Source organism: Rana temporaria, chromosome 8, assembly GCF_905171775.1.
Source record: "Rana temporaria chromosome 8, aRanTem1.1, whole genome shotgun sequence".
NCBI classification, from domain to species: Eukaryota; Metazoa; Chordata; class Amphibia; order Anura; family Ranidae; genus Rana; species Rana temporaria.
Window position 1 is genome coordinate 166,265,633 of NC_053496.1, and position 25,016 is coordinate 166,290,648.

Genomic DNA, 25,016 nt, shown 5'->3' on the forward strand with positions numbered 1-25,016 from the left:
CCCATGGTCTTATTTTGCAAAATTGCCCACTATGCATAGGTGCGCTTGTTCTTCAAAAGCCCATTTTTACAGCACCAGGCTTTGTCTGCCTGGTTTGCAATTTTTAAGGTATTTTGGATATTTTTCGGGAATGCTTGCTCACGAGCGTTCTGCATCTACCTATGCTTTCAAATGTATTTGCCAAACGCTTGTACTGCCATCAAACTATTACACAGGTCGGGAACTCAGCGCCGAGGTCTAACCCAAGTCCCTGAGAGATAAAAGACTTTCAGGTGTTTAAATCTCCAGCATTTACCCAACACCAAAATACCAATTTTTGGTGGACTGGCCCTTTAAGGTGCTAATGGAATACTGGATCTACCAGCACCCACCCAAAACTAAGCTATCATTGTTAAGGAGGACTTCCCCTTTAAATCAGCTTCCTCCCTGGAAAGCCACCTGCATACTCCCCGCGTGGCTCAGCATATGCTTATTCAGGATGTGATTGGATCCAAAAAGTTGACCGCACTCCGGACAAGGCAGGGGTCTCTGTGGCAAGTGAATCTTCTCGTGGCGGACCAGGTCCGACTTCTTGATAAACCTCTTCCCGCACTGCGAGCAGGGGAAAGGTTTGACGCCTGTGTGGATGCGCCTGTGCATGAAAATGTTGGAGACGCTGGTGAAGCGTTTACCGCAGTCTGGGCACGCGAACGGCCTTTCGCCAGTATGTATGCGCTCGTGTCTGACCAGGTCCGGCTTCCGCGAAAAGCTCTTCCCGCAGTGAGAGCAGGCGAACGGCCGCTCGCCGGTGTGGATGCGCTCGTGGATGACCAGGTAGGAGGCGCTGGCGAAACACTTGCCGCAGCCCGAGCACACGTGTGGCTTCCGGCCCCGGCACAGCAGCTGGTGCTTGGCCAGGTTGCTGCTGTTGGAGAATGATCTTTTGCAATCTGGGCAGTTGTAGATCGGTTGGTTGGCGTAACCGAGCGCACTGTTAAAGTTGTTCCCAAAGCCTGTATAATTCAGCAGAGTCTGGTTTTTGCCGAGTTCTTCAGTATTAATCGAGTCCTTGCTATCCTCTTCTATGCAAACGTCCACAAAGGCCTCCTGAGCCGGTTCTTGAGGCGTAAAATCTTCCATATTGTCCTCTTCTTCATGTTCCATCTTAACATGGGTGGCACCAAAGTTGACGTGTAAATTGTTGCCGCGGCTTGCTAGCGCCCCTCCTGCCGTAGTCTCCTGTATATGTTTCACAGGTAGGTAGATTTCTTGAAACGAGAGGCTTTCCTCCTCCCACGTAACCAACTCTTGCTTGATGCTCGTTAACTCATCTTGAGTTAGGTCCGCGGGGGTGAAGATGTTGGTGAACATTGCGTTCTTGGTTTCCTCTGGGGTTTGGGAAGATCTATACGACCCCGGCCGGCTGTTAGAAGCTTCATATTCGTCCATGTGGGTAACGCTTTCCTCTGGGCATAAAGAAGAATCCTCGAGGATACAGTTTGATGGGTATTCCATCTCTGGGAGATTTAGGGCCGTATGACTTTTCTCATAGGTGGACACGCAATTTGGGGGCCACACAGAATGATGGTCTTGGACCTCAGCAGGTTTTTGAACCGTTTGTGGGTGAGAACGAATTCTGACCGCGTCGCTTTCCATCTCCTTTTCAGGTTCGATGGTCACCAGGCAGTCGTCATCATCAGAGCAATTGTGGTCTTCAAGCGGTTTTGGAATTTCGGGTATACGGTCAATCACGGGATCTTCAGCCGTAGAGTAAATGACATCATTGCCTTCATTGAAAGAAGACGGCTCTTCCCGGTCGCAGTCAAGCTCCGTCTGCGTGTATTTTGTACAGGAGGTCACGGGGGTTACTCCATATTGACCCATGTTTGGTGCCAATGCACAGTTCATTGTTTTCGGCTTGCACGGGTCTGAGATCGTCCGCTCGTCAAAGTGCACCCTGTGCGTTTTATGGTCATCGTGGGAGATTGCGACTTCCGACTCATCTGGAAACGAATGAAGAAAAGTGTTTTTTTTTTTTAAAAAAATTGAAGAAACTGACATTTTTAGCCAAATTTTTAGTTTTCATTTAAAGCGGAGGTTCACCCCAATTGACATGTATATCTGACCAGCTTCCTTATATTCGTAACAAGTACAGTCTGGAATCTTTTATTTTTTTTATTGTTTACGTAACTTGTAATCCATGTTTTCAATGTGTAACAAGTGGTAAATATCTGCGCTGTGAAACAAACTTAATTAATAATTTGAGCAGGTACAGCTTGTATACCTCCACGAGTAGCGAACTCGTCTTGCCGTCCGTCGGATGCTAGGATAAATCCAGTGCTCCAATCCCGACGCGTATCGTCACACCACGTGACTTCATCCCCTTAATTAAGTTTGTTTCACAGCGCAGATATTTACCACTTGTTACATTTACCACTTTTTGTCTATCAAGGTAGACCTTTTTATATTTGCAGCAGTGCCCCTTTCACTTTCCCTTCCCCATTCTTCCATTCACAGACAGCGCAGGAGTTTCACCTATCCATGTTTTCAATGTACTTCTCCCCGCGGGAGTAGGCGTTTCTATGCCTAGGGGGATTGTCATCTGGGAGGTCGGCCAGATGATTGACGGCTGTTCCCCCCGGCGGATAAGGCCCCGCTCCCCGTATTGCGTAGGCACGCACGAGTTACGGGGTTTCCGAAAGAAGCCAAACATGCAGAGATGCAAGTCGGCTCTATACGGCGCCTGCGCTCTGCATGTTCGGCTTTTTCCGGAAACGCCGTGACTCGTGCGCGCCTACGAAATACGGGGGGCGGGGCCTTATCAGCCCCGGGGGGGGGACAGCCGTCAATCATCTGGCCGACCTCCCAGATGACGATCCTCTTAGGCATAGAAACGCCTACTCCCGCGGGGAGAAGTAGATTGAAAAGATTGATTACAAGGTACGTGCGGCATAAAAAAAAAAGAAATTGCGGACTGTACTTCTTACAACTATAAGGAAGTTGGTCAGATGTAAATATATTAGGGTGAACCTCCGCTTTAATGTTTCAAGTAATTTTCTTTAACCACTTCAATACTGGGCACTTTTTCACTCCCTTTCTGCCCAGGCCAGTTTTCAGCGCTGTTGCACTTTGGATGACAATTGCCCGGTCATGCAACACTGTACCCATATGACATTTCTATACTTTTTATGGAGACAGAAAGAGCTTTCTTTTGGTGGTATTTAATTACCACTGGGTTTTAAATTTTTTGTTACACAACGAAAAAAAGACAGCAAATGTTTCTAAGGCCTCGTACACACGACGGGACATGTCCGATGAAAACGGTCCGTGGACCGTTTTCATCGGACATGTCCGCTGGCGGATTTTGGTCTGATGGCTGTACACACCATCAGATCAAAATTCCCAGACAGCGAACGCGGTGACGTGGCCGCGCCGTCGCGCACGACCCTGGAAGGTCAATGCTTCCACGCATACCTGTCCGATCCGCCGGAAAATTGTCCGGTCGGCCGTACACACGACCGAACATGTTTCGCCGGACCAGTTTCAGCGGACATGTTCGGTCGTGTGTACGAGGCCTTAGATTCTGTTATAAAAAGAAGTATTTTTTCTCCTTCACTAATGGGCAACGATGAGACTTCACCGATAATCAGGGTACTGATGAAATGTTAATGTGCCCTGTCATTATTGCCAGTTACCGGCTCTCCTTTCCCCACGCTGTGACAGCGTGCCAGGAAAGGAATGACGATAACCGACAAATTTGTTTACATATGATCAGCTGTGATTGGACACAGCAGATCACATGGCAAAGCTCCGTTGCGATTGGCCCTTTACCACGATCTGTGATCAGCTCTGTCCAAAAGGACACAGCACTCACAGAGTGGGCTGGATGTGCGCCCCAGAAGGTGTGGTGCTGGGAGGATGTCCATGGACGCCCTGCCAGAACTTGGACGACTGCGCTGCAGCTGTATTTTGGCTGTAGCACAGTTGGGATTGTAGTGCATGTTCATAATAATTTTTCACTCCAGCACTATATAATGGCCCGGATTCTCAAAAGAGATACGACGGCGTATCTCCAGATACGCCGTCGTATCTCCAGATACGCCGTCGTATCTCCAGATACGCCGTCGTATCTCTGCGTTGTGCCGTCGTATCTATGCACCCGATTCTTAGAATCAGTTACGCATAGATATCTATTAGATCCGACAGGCGCAAGTCTCTTACGCCGTCAGATCGTAACTGCATATTTACGCTGGTCGCTAGGGGCGCGTACGCTGATTTACGAGTTAAAATATGTAAATCAGCTAGATACGCAAATTCACGAATGTACGCCCGGCCGACGCAGTAAAGTTACGCTGTTTACGTTATGCTTTTCCCGGCGTAAAGTTACCCCTGCTATATGGTGGCGTAAGTGCGGCGCACCAATGTTAAGTATGGTCGTCGTTCCCGCGACGAAATTTAAAATTTTTACGTCGTTTGCGTAAGTCGTCCGTGAATGGGGCTGGACGTCATTTATGTACACGTCGAAACCAATATGTCCTTGCGGCGTACTTTGACGCAAAGCACACTGGGATATTCCACGGACGGCGCACGCGCCGTAAGTGAAAAACGTCAATCACGTCGGGTCATGGATAATTTACATACCACACGCCCACCTCTTCACAATTTGAATTAGGCGGGCTTACGCCGGCCGATTTACGCTACGCCACCGCAACTTACGGAGCAAGTGTTTTACGAATACTGCACTTGCCCGTCTAAGTTGCGGAGGCGTAACGTAAATCAGATACGTTACGCCCGCACAAAGTTACGCGCTCCTATGAGAATCTGGCCCAATGAGTTTGGAAATTGTAGAGAAATGTTAATGCACTAATGCATTACAATTTAATTACGCCCGTTCGATTTTAGACAACTAAAATTTGTTTTAGTCGACAAAAATGTTCCTGTAGATTTAGTCGACTAAATATGACTAAAATAATTGCAGAAGAAGACTAAAAAGACATTTTAGTCCTAAGACTAAAACTAAATCGGAATTTGCTGCCAAAATTAACTGCTTGTCAGCCAACAGTACATTTACTGCTGGTGGGTGGCTCCCCTGGGCACTTCCTGGTTTAGAGGCGTACATGCGCGGCGTTCCCCCTGCTCATCTATGCTGTCACTGGACACAGCATGAATTTGTCAGCAGGTTACAGCCAATGATTTTGGCTATATACTGTACCTACTGATTGTCTGTGGCCACTCACAGCACAGAGATGTGTGTGTTTGTAAACACAACACACAGGTTCTGGTTGGATTTTTTAAAATAAATAAACTTTTAACCACTTGAGACCCGCGCTATTGACAAAAGACGTCAACAGCGCGGCACTCAGGTGCCGACTGGACGTCTTTGGACGTCATTTAAAGTGCATTACCCGCGCGCGCCTCTGGGGCGCAGGCAGCGGGTAAACACTGTCCCGGCGCATTGCTGGGAAGCCGATGCGTGTACCTGGCGGCCGCGATGTCCGCCGGGTACACGCGATCGCCGGTAACACAGCACGGACGTGGAGCTCTGTGTGTAAACACAGAGCTCCACGTGCTGTCAGAGGAGAGGAGACCGATCTGTGTCCCTTGTACATAGGGACACAGCATCGGTCACCTCCCCCAGTCACCCCCTCCCCCCACACAGTTAGAACACACCCAGGGAATACATTTAACCCCTTCCTCACCCCCTAGTGTTAACCCCTTCACTGCCAGTCACATTTATACAGTAATTAGTGCATATTTATAGCACTGATCGCTGTATAAATGTGAATGGTCCCAAATTTGTGTCAAAAGTGTCCGATACGTCCGCCGCAATATCGCAGTCCCAATAAAAATCGCAGATCGCCGCCATTACTAGTAAAAAAAAAAATAAAAAAAAATCATAATTCTGTTCCCCATTTTGTAGGCGCTATAACTTTTGCGCAAACCAGTCGCTTATTGCGATATTTTTTTTTTTTTTTTTACAAAAATACGTCGAAAAATACGTATCGGCCTTAACTGAGAAATTTTTTTTTTTTTTTTAAATGGGAGATTTATTATAGCAACAAGTAAAAAATATATATATATATTTTTTAAATTGTCGCTCTTTTTTTCTGTTTATAGCGCAAAAAAAAAAAACGCAGAGGTGATCAAATACCACCAAAATAAAGCTCTATTTGTGGGGAAAAAAGGACGTCAATTTTGTTTGGGAGCCACGTCGCACGACCGCGCAAATGTCAGTTAAAGCGACGCAGTGCCGGAAGCTGAAATTTCGCCTGGGCACGAAGGGGGTTTATGTGCCCAGTAAGCAAGTGGTTAATATAGGGTGCATCTATGACATATGAGCTACAGGACATTTGTTTTTGTTTTTTTGGCAAATTAGTATAGTTGTGTCTTTTCAGGCTCATCCTCTAGAATTGAATTGTTGCACTGAGCTACTTAGAAGGGGAGGGAATGAAGAAAGAGCAAGTAGTCATTTCTCTGATGCCTCGTACACACGACCGGTTTTCCCGTCGGGAAAAAAAACTCATGGTTTTCCCCGACGGATTTCCTCTCAAGCCTCACAGTCACACAAAAGTCCGGTGAACTTTTGACTGCCAAGAACGTGGTGACGTAAAAGACTACGACGACCCGACAAAATTAAGTTCTATGCTTCCAAGCATGCGTCAAATTGTTTCCGACGTTTTTTTTCCCCGTCGGAAAAGCATCCTACTCTCTTTTTTCCCCCGGCGGTTTGGAGCATACACACGGTTGGAATTCCCCGCCAAAAGCTCTCATGGCAGTTTTTCCGATGGGAAAACCGGTCGTGTGTACGAGGCATGACTCACTAAGGGCCCTTTCACACTGGTGCGTTTTTGCCGCGTTTTCGCGGTAAAAATAGCGCTATTAAAACGCTCCCAATGCCCCCTCCATTGAAATGAATTAAAAACCGCGGTAAAAACGGAGCGTTAAAGTTGCGGTAAAACACTGCGGTTTTACCGTGTTTTTACCGCGTTTTTAATTTATTTCAATGGAGAGGGGCATGGGGAGCGTTTTAATAGCGCTATTTTTACCACAAAAACGCGCCAAAAACGCACCAGTGTGAAAGGGCCCTAAGTTGCAGTTGTCAAATTTCAGCTAAAGCGGAGTTCCAGTCTTTTACTGTTTATTGAAAGTCAACAGCTACAAAAAGTGTAGCTGCTGACTTTTAATAAAACAGACACTTACCTGCTCCATGGTCCAGCGATGCTGCCGGCCGGAGCTCCGCTCTTCTCCGCCGGCGCCTCCATTCACAGTGTGGGCACCCGGCCGCGACAGCTTTTTGGACAGGCGATCTCCTGGGACCAGGCAAGAGGAGGAGTCCCCTAGGTGGTCCCTGGGTGGAAGAAGGAAGTGGGACAGGAAGTCCCACTCCTACCGAAGCCCCCACTCCCCCCCCAAAAAAAAAAAAATTACGTAAGGGGGTGCTTAACCACTTGCCGACCGCCGCATGTATATGTACGTCCACAGAATGGCACGTACAGGCATATGGGCGTACATGTACGTCCCCGCCTTTCCGTGGGTCGGGGGTCCGATCGGGACCCCCCCCCGCGCTACATGCGGCAGTCGGATACCCGCGGGGAGCGATCCAGGACGACGGCGCGGCTATTCGTTTATAGCCGCTCCGTCGCGATCGCTCCCCGGAGCTGAAGAACGGGGAGAGCCGTATGTAAACACGGCTTCCCCGTGCTTCACTGTGGCGGCTGCATCGATCGTGTGATCCCTTTTATAGGGAGACTCGATCGATGACGTCAGTCCTACAGCCACACCCCCCTACAGTTGTAAACACACACTAGGTGAACCCTAACTCCTACAGCGCCCCCTGTGGTTAACTCCCAAACTGCAACTGTCATTTTCACAATAAAGAATGCAATTTAAATGCATTTTTTGCTGTGAAAAGTACAATGGTCCCAAAAATGTGTCAAAATTGTCCGAAGTGTCCGCCATAATGTCGCAGTCACGAAAAAAAATCGCTAATCGCCGCCATTAATAGTAAAAAAAAAAGAAAAAGAATAAAAATGCAATAAAACTATCCCCTATTTTGTAAACGCTATAAATTTTGCGCAAACCAATCGATAAACGCTTATTGCGATTTTTTTTACCAAAAATAGGTAGAAGAATACGTATCGGCCTAAACTGAGGGAAAAAATGTTTTTATATATGTTTTTGGGGGATATTTATTACAGCAAAAAGTAAAAAATATTGAATTTTTTTCAAAATTGTCGCTCTATTTTTGTTTATAGCGCAAAAAATAAAAACCGCAGAGGTGATCAAATACCACCAAAAGAAAGCTCTATTTGTGGGGAAAAAAGGACGCCAATTTTGTTTGGGAGCGACGTCGCACGACCGCGCAATTGTCTGTTAAAGCGACGCAGTGCCGAATCGCAAAACCAAGCCTGGGCATTTAGCAACAAAATGGTCCGGGGCTTAAGTGGTTAAAGCGGAAGTTCCGCTTTTGGGTGGAACTCCGCTTTAAGCTCTGTAAACAGGTTTTCTCATAGCAAAGCAGCTAAGAAGAGCCTAGTAAGCATGTGATAATTCCAAGAGCCCCACGTGCTGGTGAAATATATATTCTAACATATTTATAGGCAATATTTTAGAATTACATCATCCCAAAAAAAAAATGTAATTAACATTGTACTTTTTAGCGTGATCATAAAGAAAGTGTTTACAAAATAGGATAACAAATGTGTCTTAGCTTACCTTGAGAGGTAAAAGGCTTTGCATTTTCTGCCATGACTTCTTCATAGAGATCCTTGTGTCCTTCTATATACTCCCACTCCTCCATGGAGAAATAGACAGTGACATCCTCACACCTTATAGGAACCTGACACACACAATGATACAGTCACCACATACAGTATAGTTAAAGTGGTTGTAAAGACATAACATTATTTTTACCTTTTTAATGCATTAAGGTAAAAACAACTCAGTAGCAGTATCGCCCCCCCTCCTGTATACTCCTCACTAGACCTAGAGCTGTGTCCATCTATCCTCCCTCTCTGCATCCAGAGGCAGCTGCAGGAACTATTGGTTCCTGCTAGGGTTGTCCCGATACCACTTTGAGACCGAGTACAAGTACTGATACTTCCCCCCCCCCCCCCCCAAGTACTCGCCGATACCGATTGCCGATACTTTTTTTTTAGGTCATGTGACAGTATTTTTTTTTTTGTGTTTTTTAGGGGGGGGGGTGGATTGTCAGTGTGTTTTTTTTTTATTTATTTACATTTTATTTTTATTTTTTATTTTTTTTAAATATTTATTGCAATTTTTTTTTTTTTAATCAGCCCTGTTGGGGGGTCTTTGAAAAGATATCAGGGGTCTGACATCTCCCCTTTAAGACAGAGAAAGGGACTAAGGACACAGATTCCCCAGTCGCTTTCTCTGCAGCCTCAGCTGAAATGAATGGAGAGAGGCTCCTCTCCATTCATAAACTGAAGCATCGTAAACACAGGTTACGATGCTCAGTTATATGAATGGACAGTCAGAGATCACTGACTCTGTTCATTCTGAAAAGGTAGGAGCCGGGTTTAGCGGCTCCTACCTCCGCTCTCCATCCTGACAGATTGAGGGGGGAGAGAGCACAGCGCGGAACGCGGGGGAAAGAGAGCACAGCGCGGAACGCGGGGGAAAGAGAGCACAGCGCGGAACGCGGGGGAAAGAGAGCACAGCGCGGAACGCGGGGGAAAGAGAGCACAGCGCGGAACGCGGGGGAAAGAGAGCACAGCGCGGAACGAGGGGGAAAGAGAGCACAGCGCGGAACGAGGGGGAAAGAGAGCACAGCGCGGAACGAGGGGGAAAGAGAGCACAGCGCGGAACGAGGGGGAAAGAGAGCACAGCGCGGGACACGGGGGAAAGAGAGCACAGCGCGGGACACGGGGGAAAGACAGCACAGCGCGGGACACGGGGGAAAGACAGCACAGCGCGGGACACGGGGGAAAGACAGCACAGCGCGGGACACGGGGGAAAGACAGCACAGCGCGGGACACGGGGGAAAGACAGCACAGCGCGGGACACGGGGGAAAGACAGCACAGCGCGGGACACGGGGGAAAGACAGCACAGCGCGGGACACGGGGGAAAGACAGCACAGCGCGGGACACGGGGGAAAGACAGCACAGCGCGGGACACGGGGGAAAGACAGCACAGCGCGGGACACGGGGGAAAGACAGCACAGCGCGGGACACGGGGGAAAGACAGCACAGCGCGGGACACGGGGGAAAGACAGCACAGCGCGGTACACGGGGGAAAGACAGCACAGCGCGGGACACGGGGGAAAGACAGCACAGCGCGGGACACGGGGGAAAGACAGCACAGCGCGGGACACGGGGGAAAGACAGCACAGCGCGGGACACGGGGGAAAGACAGCACAGCACGGGGAAAGACAGCACAGCACGGGGAAAGACAGCACAGCACGGGGAAAGACAGCACAGCACAGGGAAAGACAGCACAGCACGGGACACGGGGGAAAGACAGCACAGCACGGGGAAAGACAGCACAGCACGGGGAAAGACAGCACAGCACGGGGAAAGACAGCACAGCACGGGGAAAGACAGCACAGCACGGGGAAAGACAGCACAGCACGGGGAAAGACAGCACAGCACGGGGAAAGACAGCACAGCACGGGGAAAGACAGCACAGCACGGGGAAAGACAGCACAGCACGGGGAAAGACAGCACAGCACGGGGAAAGACAGCACAGCACGGGACACGGGGGAAAGACAGCACAGCACGGGGAAAGACAGCACGAAGCATGGGGGAAAGACAGCACGAAGCATGGGGGAAAGACAGCACGGGGGGAGAAGACTTGCAACTCCCCTGCCTGCCCAGGTATCGGCTGAGGCATTGGAGCATTTCCCCCATGTACAAGTACTCGGGGAAATGCTTGGTATCGGTACCGATACTAGTATCGGGACATCCCTAGTTCCTGCTGCCGTCAATCAAATCCTGTGGAGCAGAGAGCGGGGGTGAGGCCAAGCCACACTGTGTGTGTCTACAGACAAACACAGCCAAGCTTTAAAGTGAGCATGCACGTCAAGCTCCTCCCACCCCACAAGAAAAATGTCTCGGCTGATGTGCCTGTCAATGTAACAGGCACAGCAGCCGATCAGGGAGTGCAGTAACCGCTGGTTTTATCAGGCTCAGCGTTCCCAAACTATGCTGAGGATGGAATGTGCATAAAGGACACTCTAGCCACCCGTTTCTAAAAGGTACATGACTCTCCTAGTAAGAAAACATCCAACCGCTGCACGCCAGCTCAGCCCAAGTGCAAAATAGTAAACTGGCTTCAGCCTGGCTCCATCCAGGCCACGCCTCCCTTCCTCAACGTGTTTCACCCCCGCTCACAAGGCTTACTCAGTGACCTGTCTAAACTTGCACTTGGGCTTAACTGGTGTGCGGCAGTTGGGAGGTTTTCTTACTAGGAGATTTATGTATCTGTTGGAAACAGGTGGCCAGAGTGCCTAATGCACATCCCATCCCCAGGAGTTGCATAGAGCCAAGGCAAGCGCTTTCTTCTGCCTGCACCCCCGATAGTAGGAGGCACCGGACCTTTTGGATAAGTGTCCAGAGCAGCAACCCAAGCAGCTCACAGTAGGTACAGGGACGGAAAAAAAATGATTTTTTTTTTGCCCCCCCATTGTAATTTTGCTCCATCCCAGATGATGTCACAAGCTAATGGACGAGAAGAGAGGAGGGGCCGCCGGGGAGCAACGTGACTTTGGAGAGAACTTATTACAGACGCTTCCTGCGCTACTCTGCATGCTGGCTAAATCTCGATCTACCCGTCAGGCGCCAGTTGTCGGTGATTTACAGGTAGATTGCCGCGGACCTCCGGGGGAATTCACCACAGAACAACTGGGAAAACCCAGTTGAGAAACGACGCAATAGGCAAATTAGGCGACCGCTGAAACCGGCTTACTGAGCCATCGGCCCACCGGGAAACTCCCGATGGCCAGTACATGCCTGTTCATGTCATAGTGCCCCTTTATACATCACAGCACCCCAATTACATTTCAGCCTTTGTCACAGCACACATTCACATATATGCGTTTTGGCAGCCCACATTTGCGCAGGCACAGTAGGCAGCCCATTCATTTAAATGGGCTGCCATGCCTGCGCTTCCTGCAGAAAAAAAATGTCCCAGAATTCCCGGCACCGCTCACCTCTCCCGTCAGCAGCTCAATGATCTTCTGGGTGACTTCTAGAATCTTCTTAGAGTTGATTTTGCTGGATCGCTCGGGGAAACGAGGGTGGCTGCGAGGTGTCGACCGCTCGCTGGCCTTACTGACAACTGTGCAACCCTAGAAGAACATTATTATCTGTCATTTAACAATGGATAACAAAGCAATTCATAACTTCAGCCAATTCTTTTTTTCCATGTAAAGGTGTTAGTTCCATACCTCCCAACCGTCCCGGATTTCGCGGTAAATCCCGCGAGTACTGCTATTTTCCCGCAATTTCGCGGCCCCCCCCCCCCCTCAACAACTTCGATCCGCCCCCCCCCCCCCCTGCTCAACAACTTTGATCCGCGGGCACCCCCCACTTGTCTCTCGTTCTGAAGTTGAAAAGTTGGGAGGTATGTAGTTCACCTCTGAAAAGATGAGCTTACACTATAAAAAACAAGCGATAAGGAGGTAACATATCACCTTCTCACCACCCAGCAAAAGCCTCTGAAAAGCATTCCAAGCGCTGATCACTTTTCAGAGGAGCGGCAGTCCTTCCTTCATGTGTACACGAGCCTTTAAAACTTTCATGTCATGTGATCTCCCAGAATCCTCCTCACCTCTCCGGTCAGCTCTGTGTTTTATTAATAGAGATAAGAGTGATGTCATGTGACCTCCCAGAATCCTCCTCACCTCATTTGTCAGCTCTGTGTTTTATAAATAAAGATAAGAGTGATGTCATGTGACCTCCCAGAATCCTCCTCACCTCTCAGATCAGGTCTGTGTTTAACCTCTTTCCCACCGGGCTTGTTTTTCAGATTCGGTGTTTACGAGACTAAAACATTTTTTTTTGCTAGAAAATTAGTTAAAACCCCTAAACATTATAAAAAAAAAAAAATTCTAACACCCTAGAGAATAAAATGGCAGTCATTGCAATACTTTTTTGTCACACCGTATTTGCGCAGCGGTCTTACAAGCGCACTTTTTTTGGAAAAAAAAACACTTTTTTGAATAAAAAAATAAGACAATGAATTTTGCCCAATTTTTTTATATATTGTGAAAGATAATGTTACGCCGAGTAAAATGATACCCAACATGTCACGCTTAAAAATTGGGTCCGCTCGTGGAATGGCGTCAAACTTCTACCCTTAAAAATCTCGATAGGCGACGTTTAAAAAATTCTATAAGTTGCATTTTTTGAGTTACAGAGGAGGTCTAGGGCTAGAATTATTGCTCTCGCTCTAACGATCGCGGTGATACCTCAATTGTGTGATTTGAACACCGTTTTCATATGCGGGCGCTACTCGCGTATGCGTTCGCTTCTGTGCGCGAGCTCGTCGGGATGGGGCGCTTTAAAAAAAAAAAATTTGTTTTCTTATTTATTTTAATTTAGTTTATATTTTTTTACACTGAAATAAAAAAAAAAAAAAAATTATCACTTTTATTCCTATAACAAGGAATGTAAACATCCCTTGTAATAGAAAAAAGCATGACAGGTCCTCTTAAATATGAGATCTGGGGTCATCTCATATTTAGACTTAAATGCAAAAAAAAAAAAAAAAAAATTGAAACTGTAATTTTTTCAAATGACCAAAAAAAAAATGTGTCTTTAAGACGCTGGGCGGGACTGACGTTTTGGGGGCGATTTTTCCCTCACTCGCATCCCCAGTCAGCTGCCGAACAGAGCCGATCGCCTCCGCCGCTACCAACGGCACCGATAACGGCGATCTCGCGGCGAATCTGTCGCGAATCTGCTGCGGAATCTGCCGCCACCGATAACGGCGATCTCGCGGCAAATCCGGCCACTGAAGAGATGGATATCTCGGTTGTGGCAGCAGCTGCTGCCGTTACCGAGATATCCATCTTTAAAAACAGGACGTCTTTTTGACATGGGGCGGTGGTCAAGAGGTTAAATTATTAGAGATAAGAGTGATGTCATGTGACCTCCCAGAATCCTCCTCACCTCTCCGGTCAGGTCTGTGTTTTATAAATAAAGATAAGAATGATGTCATGTGATCTCCCAGAATCCTCCTCACCTCCCCGTCAGTTCTGTGTTTTATTAAAGTGGTTGTAAACCAGGGGTGACCGACCAGTGGCCCGCGGAGCCCTCTGATGTGGCCCGCGACCTCCTGCTCTGGGTTGGATTAGAATAGAATACTGTTATTAAAGGTCAGTTTATTACTAAAACCACAGTGTATATATGGGCATATCTTTTCCCCAGTGGTTATTGGGCTGCTTTCAAACTGATCCACAGGTGCAGAGCAGCGCTCCTGCGGGTTACCTGCACTGAGCCATAGCCTTCTGTTATTACCTGCGAGTTTAGTGAGCTTTCTGAAAGTGCACCAAACCTGCCCGAATAGAAGTCTATTGCAAAGTGCAGGAAAGCCAAAGGTAAACTGCAGCGCTTCAGTGTGAAAGCAGCCTTGGGCCCCTTTCACACGGTCAGTCCGACCAATTGAACCCTCCATTCACCTCTAAGTATCCACTAAGGACCCTCCATTCACCTCCAGTACGATCCGCTAAAAAGTATCATGGGCTGGGTCCATGTCCGTTCTGCATGTGCAGAGCAGACACAGACACGCCATCCACCCGCTCCGCTCATTGTGGCCCGCGAACGGTAACCGAGTCGCTTAAGTGGCCCTCGCTTTTCAAAAGGTTGGGCACCACTGTTGTAAACCCTAGGGGGAAAAAAAAACACCCTGCAAGACAAAGAGATAATGAGCTAGTATGCACAGCATACTACAATAAACGCGGTTAACAAGCGTTTCGCAATACGAACACTGGGGTAGATTCAGGTACATTTGCGATTTTTTTGCGGAGGCGCAGGGCAACGTTTTTGCCCTGCTCCCCCGCAAATTTACTGCGTAGCCTTTGATTCACGGAGCAGTAGCTCCGTAAATTGCGTGGGCGCGCCGGCAAAATGCCCGGCGCAAGCACGCGCAATTTAAATGATCCCGTAGGGGGCGGGAATCATTTAAATTAGGCGTGTTCCCGCGTCGATCGTAGGGCGCATGATCCGTCTGGAAACTTTCCCGACGTGCATTGCGGCAAATGACGTCGCAAGGACGTCATTTGCTTCAAAGTGAACGGCGTCCAGCGCCATTCACGAATCACTTACGCAAACTACGTAAATTTGAAATTTCGCGACGCGGGAACGACGGGTATACGTAACATTGGCTGCCCCTGCTAATAGCAGGGGCAGCCTTACGCGAAAGACGCCGTACGGAAACGACGTAAAACTGCGTACGCAGGGCTCGCGTAACGTTGTGAATCGGCGTTAGTATGCAATTTGCATACTATACGCTGAGCACAACGGGAACGCCACCTAGTGGCCATCGCAAGAATGCAGCCTAAGATATGCGGGCATAAGAGCCTTATGCCGCGCATATCTTAGGCTGCAGTCGGTGTAACGAGGTTCCTGAATCAGGAGCAAGTAAGCAATTGCGCTGCGTAACGATGGTTACACAGGCGCTATTGCTTCTTGAATCCAGGCCACTGTATTTTGAAAAATCCTAACTCGGTTTGCGCAAAACGAATAGGATTCGGGCCAAAGCGGGGTGCAGTACCGCGTTTGGCCTGAGGTGGGGGGGGGGGGGCACTGGAGCCTGTAAATGGTTTACAAACACTTTGAGAGATTAAAGTGATGTCATGTGATCTCCCAGAATCCTCCTCACCTCTCCGGTCAGCAGGTAGATGATCTCCAATGTGAGGCTTAGTATCCTCTCCGTCACGTGATTCTCGTCCATTGTAAGTGAACAGCTGGGCGCCTCGGAGCCGGTCCAATTGTTGTGTTTGGGTGGCAGCGGAATGTCTTGCTGATGGGCAACAGAAACCTAAGTTGTGACAAGGGTATGTAATATAATTAGACCCAGATTTCACCTTAAAGACACAATATTGCATTAAAACAAACAGATTTTGAAATGACGTAAAGCATCACTCTACCCAAAAGTGATATTTTAGGTATAGTTGGAGCCTCTTGACCTTGTGCCTTTAGCTTCTTTTAGGTCTTGGATACTCCATAAGAGCTTCTTACTCTGTTCCTTTTCACGTTGTAGTTTTGGCTGTTCCCGTCCAGCTCCTTCTATTATCTTCTCCATAATATAAAATAAATTTAAAAAACTGCAGAGATGGTAGGAACCATAATGAGCACAGCAGGTGTACAGACCCAGGAACTCAGCACAGGGATGATGCCAACCCCTCATAATGGACAGCAGGTGTACAGGCCCAGGACAGTGGTGGTCAACATCTTTGATATGGGTGAGGGTGTAGGACAGTGGTGGTCAACATCTTTGATATGGGTGTCAGGGGGGGGGGGGGGTGTAGGACAGTGGTGGTCAATTTTCTTATCATAAGGGGACCTTAAGTGTAACCCCTAGCATCACCCAAAGGGCTGAACACCTGTAGTGTAAGTACATGGAGACTTGGGGAGGAGGGGGGGTGGGTGTAGGACAATAGTGGTAAACTTCCTTGACATGGGTGGGGGAAAGGGTGTGGGACAGTGGTGGTCAATCTTATTATCATGGGGAGACCTCAAGTGTAGCCCCCAACATCACTCAAAGGGCCACACACTGGCTGTATAGGCAGTGACAGCTATTCACCACAGAGTACAGCGGATACTTGGGGGGAGGGGGGGGGGTCGGACAGTAGTGGTCAACTTTCTTGATATGGGGGGGGGGGGGGTGATATTGAAGGTGTAGGACAGTATTGGCCAATTTTCTAATCATTGGGGGACCTCAAGTGTAACCCCTGACAGCATCCAAAGGGCTGCACACCTGTAGTGTAAGTACAGCAGAGACATGGGGAGGTGTAGGTGTAGAACAGTGGTGGTCACCTTTCTTGATATGGATGGGGAAGAGTGTAGGACAGTGGTGGTCACCTTTCTTGATATGGGGGGGGGGGGGGGGAAGAGTGTAGGACAGTGGTGGTCACCCTTCTTGATATGGATGGGGAAGAGTGTAGGACAGTGGTGGTCACCCTTCTTGATATGGATGGGGAAAGAGTGTAGGACAGTGGTGGTCACCCTTCTTGATATGGATGGGGAAAGAGTGTAGGACAGTGGTGGTCACCTTTCCTGATATGGGGGGGGGGGAAAGAGTGTAGGACAGTGGTGGTCACCCTTCTTGATATGGATGGGGAAGAGTGTAGGACAGTGGTGGTCACCCTTCTTGATATGGATGGGGAAAGAGTGTAGGACAGTGGTGGTCACCCTTCTTGATATGGATGGGGAAAGAGTGTAGGACAGTGGTGGTCACCCTTCTTGATATGGATGGGGAAAGAGTGTAGGACAGTGGTGGTCACCCTTCTTGATATGGATGGGGAAGAGTGTAGGACAGTGGTGGTCACCCTTCTTGATATGGATGGGGAAGAGTGTAGGACAGTGGTGGTCACCTTTCTTGATATGGGGGGGGGGGGGAGAGTGTAGGACAGTGGTGGTCACCTTTCTTGATATGGGGGGGGGGGGGGGAAGAGTGTAGGACAGTGGTGGTCACCCTTCTTGATATGGATGGGGAAAGAGTGTAGGACAGTGGTGGTCACCCTTCTTGATATGGATGGGGAAAGAGTGTAGGACAGTGGTGGTCACCCTTCTTGATATGGATGGGGAAAGAGTGTAGGACAGTGGTGGTCACCCTTCTTGATATGGATGGGGAAAGAGTGTAGGACAGTGGTGGTCACCCTTCTTGATATGGATGGGGAAAGAGTGTAGGACAGTGGTGGTCACCCTTCTTGATATGGATGGGGAAAGAGTGTAGGACAGTGGTGGTCACCCTTCTTGATATGGATGGGGAAGAGTGTAGGACAGTGGTGGTCACCCTTCTTGATATGGATGGGGAAGAGTGTAGGACAGTGGTGGTCACCTTTCTTGATATAGGTGGGGGAAGAATGTAGGACAGTGGAGGTAAATCTTCTGATCATGGGGAGACCTCAAGTGTAGCCCCCCGACATCACCCAAAGGGCCACACACTGGCTGTGTGGGCAGTGACAGTGATTTTTATTTATATTTTCCCATCATTTACAAACTTTACATTTTTTCTATTTATTGGATTTCATGCTCCGATTTCAGAAACTCTCCAAGTTTTTCTTGGATTTATTCAGCACTACTACATACAGGCGCCCTCTCCTGTCTCATTTGAGCCTTTTAATACGAGTACCCTTTTTAGGAATTTCTTCTTTTGTGATAGCCAGGTAATTTGAGCGCTCACTATGGTCACGTAAGTGCCCATGGTCTGTTGGCATTTCCTGCTGCCGTTGCTTTCCCTCCGCCCCCCAGCCCCTTGTCTGCTTCCATCTACATATAGGGATATTGGGCCTTAGGTGGTAAGTTTACTTTTTGGTGGATCTGTCAACAATGGAATTCCTGTGACAGTTATCCATGCGCTGACTGATGTATATTTATATTTTCTTTTTAAGTTTGTTTAGTTGCTTCTTTTGTCTATGGTTGACGCATACATTCCCTGATGAAGCCTAGAGACGAAACATGTCAGGATAAGGTATGATCACTCAACCTCCAGCAAACCTTTAATGCAACCACTACTTGGAACTATTCCACATTGAATGACCTTCAGCGATTATTTTAAAACAAATTTTGGACAATTGCTTATAAACTATATGTAATTTTTATCTACTTTGTTTCAGTTTCCATTGTTATGATAAAGCACCGCTATAGTCCCATCCTTCTTTTTTTCAAAATGAGGTGCATCGTTTTTGGCGTCTACCCTAAAATTTAAATAAAAATTTGCAGTGACAGCTATTCACTACAGAGTACATCGGATATGTGGGGGCAGGGGTGTAGGATAGTAGTGGTCAACTTTCTTTATATGGGGGGGAGGGAGGGGTGGTGAACAGTGGTGGTAGTCAACTTCTTTGATATGGGGGGGGGGGGTGTAGGACAGTAGTGGTCAACTTTCTTGATATGGGGGGGGGGGTGTAGGACAGTAGTGGTCAACTTTCTTGATAGGGGGGGGGGGGGAGGGTGTAGAACAGTGGTGGTAGTCAACTTCTTTAATATGGGGGGGGGGGTGTAGGACAGTGCTAATTGGGTCCTCAAGTGCAGCCCTGACATCACTCGAAGGACTGCACACCGGCTGTGTGTTGGCAGTGGCAGGGGTAGGTAAAGTAGAGATCGGGAGGGATAATTTTCTTATCCTGGGGGACCTCAATTGTGGCCCCTGACATTACCTAAAAGGTTGCAGAGCCAAGTACAGCGGAGATCGGATATGGGGGGCTAGGACACTTGTGGTCAACTTCCTCGATATGGGAAGAGGAAGTGTGTAGGACACTTGTGGTCAACTTCCTCGATATGGGAAGAGGAAGTGTGTAGGACCCTTGTGGTCAACTTCCTCGATATGGGAAGAGGAAGTGTGTAGGACCCTTGTGGTCAACTTCCTCGATATGGGAAGAGGAAGTGTGTAGGACACTTGTGGTCAACTTCCTCGATATGGGTGGAGGAAGTGTGTAGGACACTTGTGGTCAACTTCCTCGATATGGGTGGAGGAAGTGTGTAGGACACTTGTGGTCAACTTCCTCGATATGGGTGGAGGAAGTGTGTAGGACACTTGTGGTCAACTTCCTCGATATGGGAAGAGAAAGTGTGTAGGACACTTGTGGTCAACTTCCTCGATATGGGTGGAGGAAGAGTGTAGGACACTTGTGGTCAACTTCCTCGATATTGGTTGGGGGTGTAGGAAAGTGGGTCAAATTTCTTGATATGGGGGCCTCAAGTGCGGCCTTGGCATAACATTCAATAAATAATTTAGAGACAGACAGACACACAACAGCATATAGTCAAAGACTATGGGCACGATACAAGAGATGGTCAGAGACTGCAGACATGCTGCAAGAGACTTTCAGAGACTGTGAGCATGCTATATGAGTTGCTGGAGACTGGGAACATGCTTCAGGAGACAGTCACAGACTGGAGACATATTACAAGGGACTACTATCAATTACTATAATAAAGAAAAACAGAATTAGCGTCTGAGGGGCCCCTAGGGCTGCACATAAAAGTATCAAAGGGCCACATCTGGCCTCCAGGCTGGAAGTTGGACAACAGGGGTGTAGGCTTTGAGCAGAGGAGAGATCTGTGGTCTAATAGACCCCTGATGTCTCTGTAAAGAGTACCCGTCACAAGGAACGCCATTTATAACTGAAACATCTGCTTAGACCCCTGACATCTCACCAAAGCCTCCCTACCCCTCAACAGGGTTGAGTAATAGAAAAGTAAACATTGTAATATATATATATATATATATATATTTTTTTTTTAAGTAAAATTGTAAGAATACAAAAACACACCGACACTGGCTGTCCAACCTCCCCCCCCCCCCACAAAAAAATTTAAGCATTGTTATATTAAAATTGTAAAAAAAAAAAAAAAAAAAAACACAACTACCGACACGCTGCCTCATCAGTGCTGCATATTGGTGCCACCGTCACATGACATTAAAAAATAGAGGGGAAGATTCAGGTAGCAATTGCGTCTGCGTAACCATAGTTACGCAGCGCAATTGCTTACTTGCGCCGGCGTCTCGAATGCTCCTGATTCAGGAACTTCGATACGCCGACTGCAGCCTAAGATATGACTGGCATAAGGCTCCTTATGCCGTCGTATCGTAGGCTGCATTCTTACGATGTCCGCTAGGGGGCGTTCCCGTAGTGGTCAGCGTATAGTATGCAAATTGCATACCAACGCCGATTCACAACCCTACGCGAGCCCTGCGTACGCAGTTTACGTCGTTTCCGTTCGTCGGGTTCCGCGTAAGGCTGCTCCTGCTATTAGCAGGGGCAGCCAATGCTACGTATACCCGTCGTTCCCGCGTCGCGAATTTAAAATTTAACGTCGTTTGCGTAAGTGAATCGTGAATGGTGCTGGACGCCATTTACGTTCACTTTGAAGAAAATGACGTCCTTGCGACGTCATTTGCCGCAATGCGCGTCGGGAAAGTTTCCCGAGGGAGCATGCGCACCACGCTCGGCGCGGGAACGCGCCTAATTTAAATGATCCACGCCCCCTATGGGATCATTTAAATTACGCGCGCTTACGCCGGGCAGTTTTCCGGAGCGCTCACGCAAATTACGGAGCTACTGCTCCATGAATTAAGCGTAGCGCAGGTAATTTACGGAGGCGCAGCGGCAAAACGGTATGCTGCGCCTCCGTAAGAAAAGCGCAAAGCTACCTGAATCTACCCCAGAGTATTTACTACTTTTTTTTTTTTTTTTTTTTTTTTTAATCAGCACAACCCTAGCCACTTACGGTGCAGGAAAGGTGCGTTTCCAAGCCCTTTTTGTGAAGCACGCTGGTGTTGTTAAAGGCACCTCATACATATCTAGCAAAATGCGGGTGTTAGCGCCCACCAACCACATGGTACTGCAGTACCATGTGGTTTGGTGTAGCAGGATTTAAAAAATAAATAAAAAAAAAAAAAGTTGCCCCTGCCGTCTTTTTAGTGCATTCGGCAGCCCACTGAAATGAACAGGATGTCAAAAAGGGAACACGCAAGAACATGGGCATTTTGGTGTGAACCGCCCCCTAAAGTAGGGTCGCCACCTCATCCTTTTAGGGTACTTTCACACTGAGGCGATTTGGTGCGCTGGCAGTAAAGCACTGCTATTTTTAGCTGCGTTTTACCGTTGTGTTTGCCGCAGATTTTAACCCCCCGCTAGCGGACGAAAAAGGGTTAAACCCGCCCGCAAAAAAAACGCTGCTTTGGAGGTGCTACCCCATTGATTTCAATGGGCAGGGGTATTCTTACCGCGCCTCAAAGATGCAGCTGGCAGGACTTTTTTTAGCATCCCGCTAGCGCAACGCTCCAGTGTGAAAGCCCTCAGACTTTCTGGGCACGTTGCAGGCGCTATTTTTAGCGCAATAGCGCCTCGCTGTGAAAGCAGCCTTAAACCTGACCACATATGAATTACACAGGTTTAAAGGGTAATTGAATGCAGATGAGGCACCACGTGAGTTTAAATTACCACCTTAAAGGGGTTGTAAAGGTAAAAAAACAAAAAATCCCTAAATAGCTTTCTTTACCTTAGTGCAGTCCTCCTTCACTTACCTCATCCTTTGATTTTGCTTTTAAATGTCCTTATTTCTTCTGAGAAATCCTCACTTCCTGTTCTTCTGTCTGTAACTCCACACAGTAATGCAAGGCTTTCTCCCTGGTGAGGAGAAAGCCTCTTGAGGGGGCGAGCAGGAGTGTCATGTGTGTCACACTAACACACAGCTCCTTTCTCTATCTGCAAAGTAGAGAGCGTCCTGACACTTCTGCTCACCCCCTCAAGAGGCTTTCTCCACACCAGGGAGAAAGCCTTGCATTACTGTGTGGAGTTACAGACAGAAGAACAGGAAGTGAGGATTTCTCAGAAGAAATAAGGACATTTAAAAGCAAAATGGAAGGATGAGGTAAGTGAAGGAGGACTGCACTATGGTAAAGGAAGCTATTTAGGGGAAAAAAAAAAAAAAAAAAAAAAAGATAAAATTACCTTTACAACCCCTTTAATAATTACACAGGTCCTGTGGCTGATTATGTGTTCGGTTTTAAAGGGATGGAGGTGGTAACCTACCCCAGGAGTAGGCAACCTCGGCCCTCCAGTTGAGGTGAAACTACAAATCCCATCATGCCTGTGATTGTCAGGGTCTTGCAATGTCTCATGGGACTTGTAGTTTCACCACAGATGGAGGGCCGAGGTTGCCTACCCTAAAGGGATGCCGAGGTGGGCAGGATGAGGTTAAAGCTTGGACATTTCCTTGGTCTTGTGTATATCCAGAGGCGTTGCTAGGGGGGTGCGGGGGGTGCGGTCCGCACAGGGTGACACCCGCTAGAGGGGTGACACCATCCCATTTTTTTTTTTTTTTTTTTTAGCTGACATGCCCAGCCTGCCCTGTGCAATCCCAGCCTGCCCTGTACCACCCCAGCCTGCTCTGTGCCACCCCAGCCTGCCCTGTGCCACCCCAGCCTGCCCTGTACCCCCCCCCCAAACAGCCCTGTACCACCCTAGCCTGCCCTGTACCACCCAGCTTGCCCTGTACCACCCCAAACTTTCCCATTCCACCCCAACCTGCCCAATGCCACCCTAACTTGCCCTGTACCACCCCAACCTTTCCCATGCCATCCCAACTTGCCCTATGCCACCCTAACTTGTATTATACCACCCCAACCTGCCCTGTACCACCTTAACTTGCCCTATACCACCCCAACCTGCCCTATGCAACCCCAAACTACCCTATATCACCCCAACATGCCCTATACCACCTTAACCTGTCCTATACCACCCCACTACACCACTCTATACTACCCTAACCTGCCACTATACTATCATTTACAGGGGCTGGTTTGGGGTGCGCCCCATGCCCGTGCGCTGCCTGCTTGGTGCTGGGCAGCCTAGACAGAGGGGGGGGGGGGGTGACACCATGTTTTACCACACCGGGTGACACCAACCCTAGTGACGCCACTGTGTATATCTGGATGAGGTTAAAGCCCAACTCCTGGAATTAGACCAAATCTACTCTTGCTGTGGGTTTTGAAGGGTCGCTCCTTCCAAGCCCAGTGTTTGCTGGACCTTTACAAGTTGAACCCCTTCTTCTGTTCTCTGGGGGACCCCCATTGGGATCTCTGCTTTTGGAGTTCCCGGGTCCGCTGACATTCCAGGGAAGCCTCACTCGCTTTCTATTTCGGAGAACTGGAAGGCTCCACGTTGATCGGGAACAGCGCCAGGATCGCCGAGTTCATTGCCAACGCCATTGACTCAACCCCACCAAACTCCACCTAAAACTCAAATCTTACTTTTGCACGGCGGGACTTTTGAACAACAAAAAAAAAAAAGCAAAGACAAGAGATGTCTAGTGAAGCATGAGATTCTGGATTTCAGAATGCATTTCCTGGTTGTGCTTTGATTCCAATGGGTCCTGTCATACACATAGCTCCCCCCTCCCCCACAGGAAGAAGAATTGATTGTCAGCTCAATAGACAACACTGAGCATTGCTTACCTTCCAAGCATGAATCACATAATAGGCACAGCATATATAGGAAACACAACCTCCATAACACTGCAGGCAATCACCCTTAAACACCACCCTGGAAGTGATCTGCCCACACCAGAGGATTCTGGGACTTGTAGTGCATTGGACTCCACTTCCTGACACCCAAAGAGACAAAACACCACAATTCATCAAACACAAAGGTAAATTACATTGCTACAGTCAATATCAACATGTATCTGGTAAAATTCACCGAATTATCCTTCGTATACGTGATATAAATCTGTTTTACCAAACCTGTCTTTACTACAGCAGCCATTTTTCTGTGGCTATTTTACCTTATAATGAATGGAAAGCGGCTTCAAGAAAATGGCGCCCACAAGAGGTTATACTAACAAGGTTTGGAGACATTTTCTTTACAGCTTGCCTTGCAAGAATAAATCACATAATAGGCACAGCATATATATAGAAAATGCAACCACCTAGATAACGCTGGTTAAACAGCACCCTGTAAGTGATCTTCCCACACTAAAGAATTCTGGGACTTGTAGTGCATTGGACTCCACTTCCTGACGCCCAAAGAGACAAAACGCCACAATTCATCAAACACAAAGGTAAATTACTTTGCTACAGTCAATATCAACATGTATCTGGTAAAATTCACCGAATTATCCTTCGAATACGTGATATAAATCTCTTTTACCAAACCTCTTTGTTTTTCCAAACCTGTCTTTACTACAGGAGCCATTTTTCTGTGGCCCTTTTTACCTTATAATGAATGGAAAGCGGCTTCAAGAAAATGGCGCCCGCAAGAGGTTATACCAGTGATGGCGAACCTTTTTGAGCCCGAGTGCCCAAACCGCGACAAAACCAACTTATTTCTTTCAAAGTG

General features: G+C 48.0%; 1 protein-coding gene across 1 annotated transcript; it reads right to left on the reverse strand.

Moving 5' to 3' along the window:
- Window positions 1-24,354, reverse strand: LOC120909854 (zinc finger protein 792-like). Its single transcript, XM_040321590.1, has 5 exons — window positions 24,134-24,354; window positions 15,827-15,985; window positions 12,153-12,290; window positions 8,695-8,818; window positions 1-1,982 (listed from the first exon to the last, which is right to left on the reverse strand). Exons 1-5 carry the CDS (start codon window positions 24,314-24,316, stop codon window positions 415-417), a joined length of 2,172 nt encoding a protein of 723 aa, XP_040177524.1. The 5' UTR covers window positions 24,317-24,354; the 3' UTR covers window positions 1-414.
- Window positions 24,355-25,016: the final 662 nt, after the last annotated feature.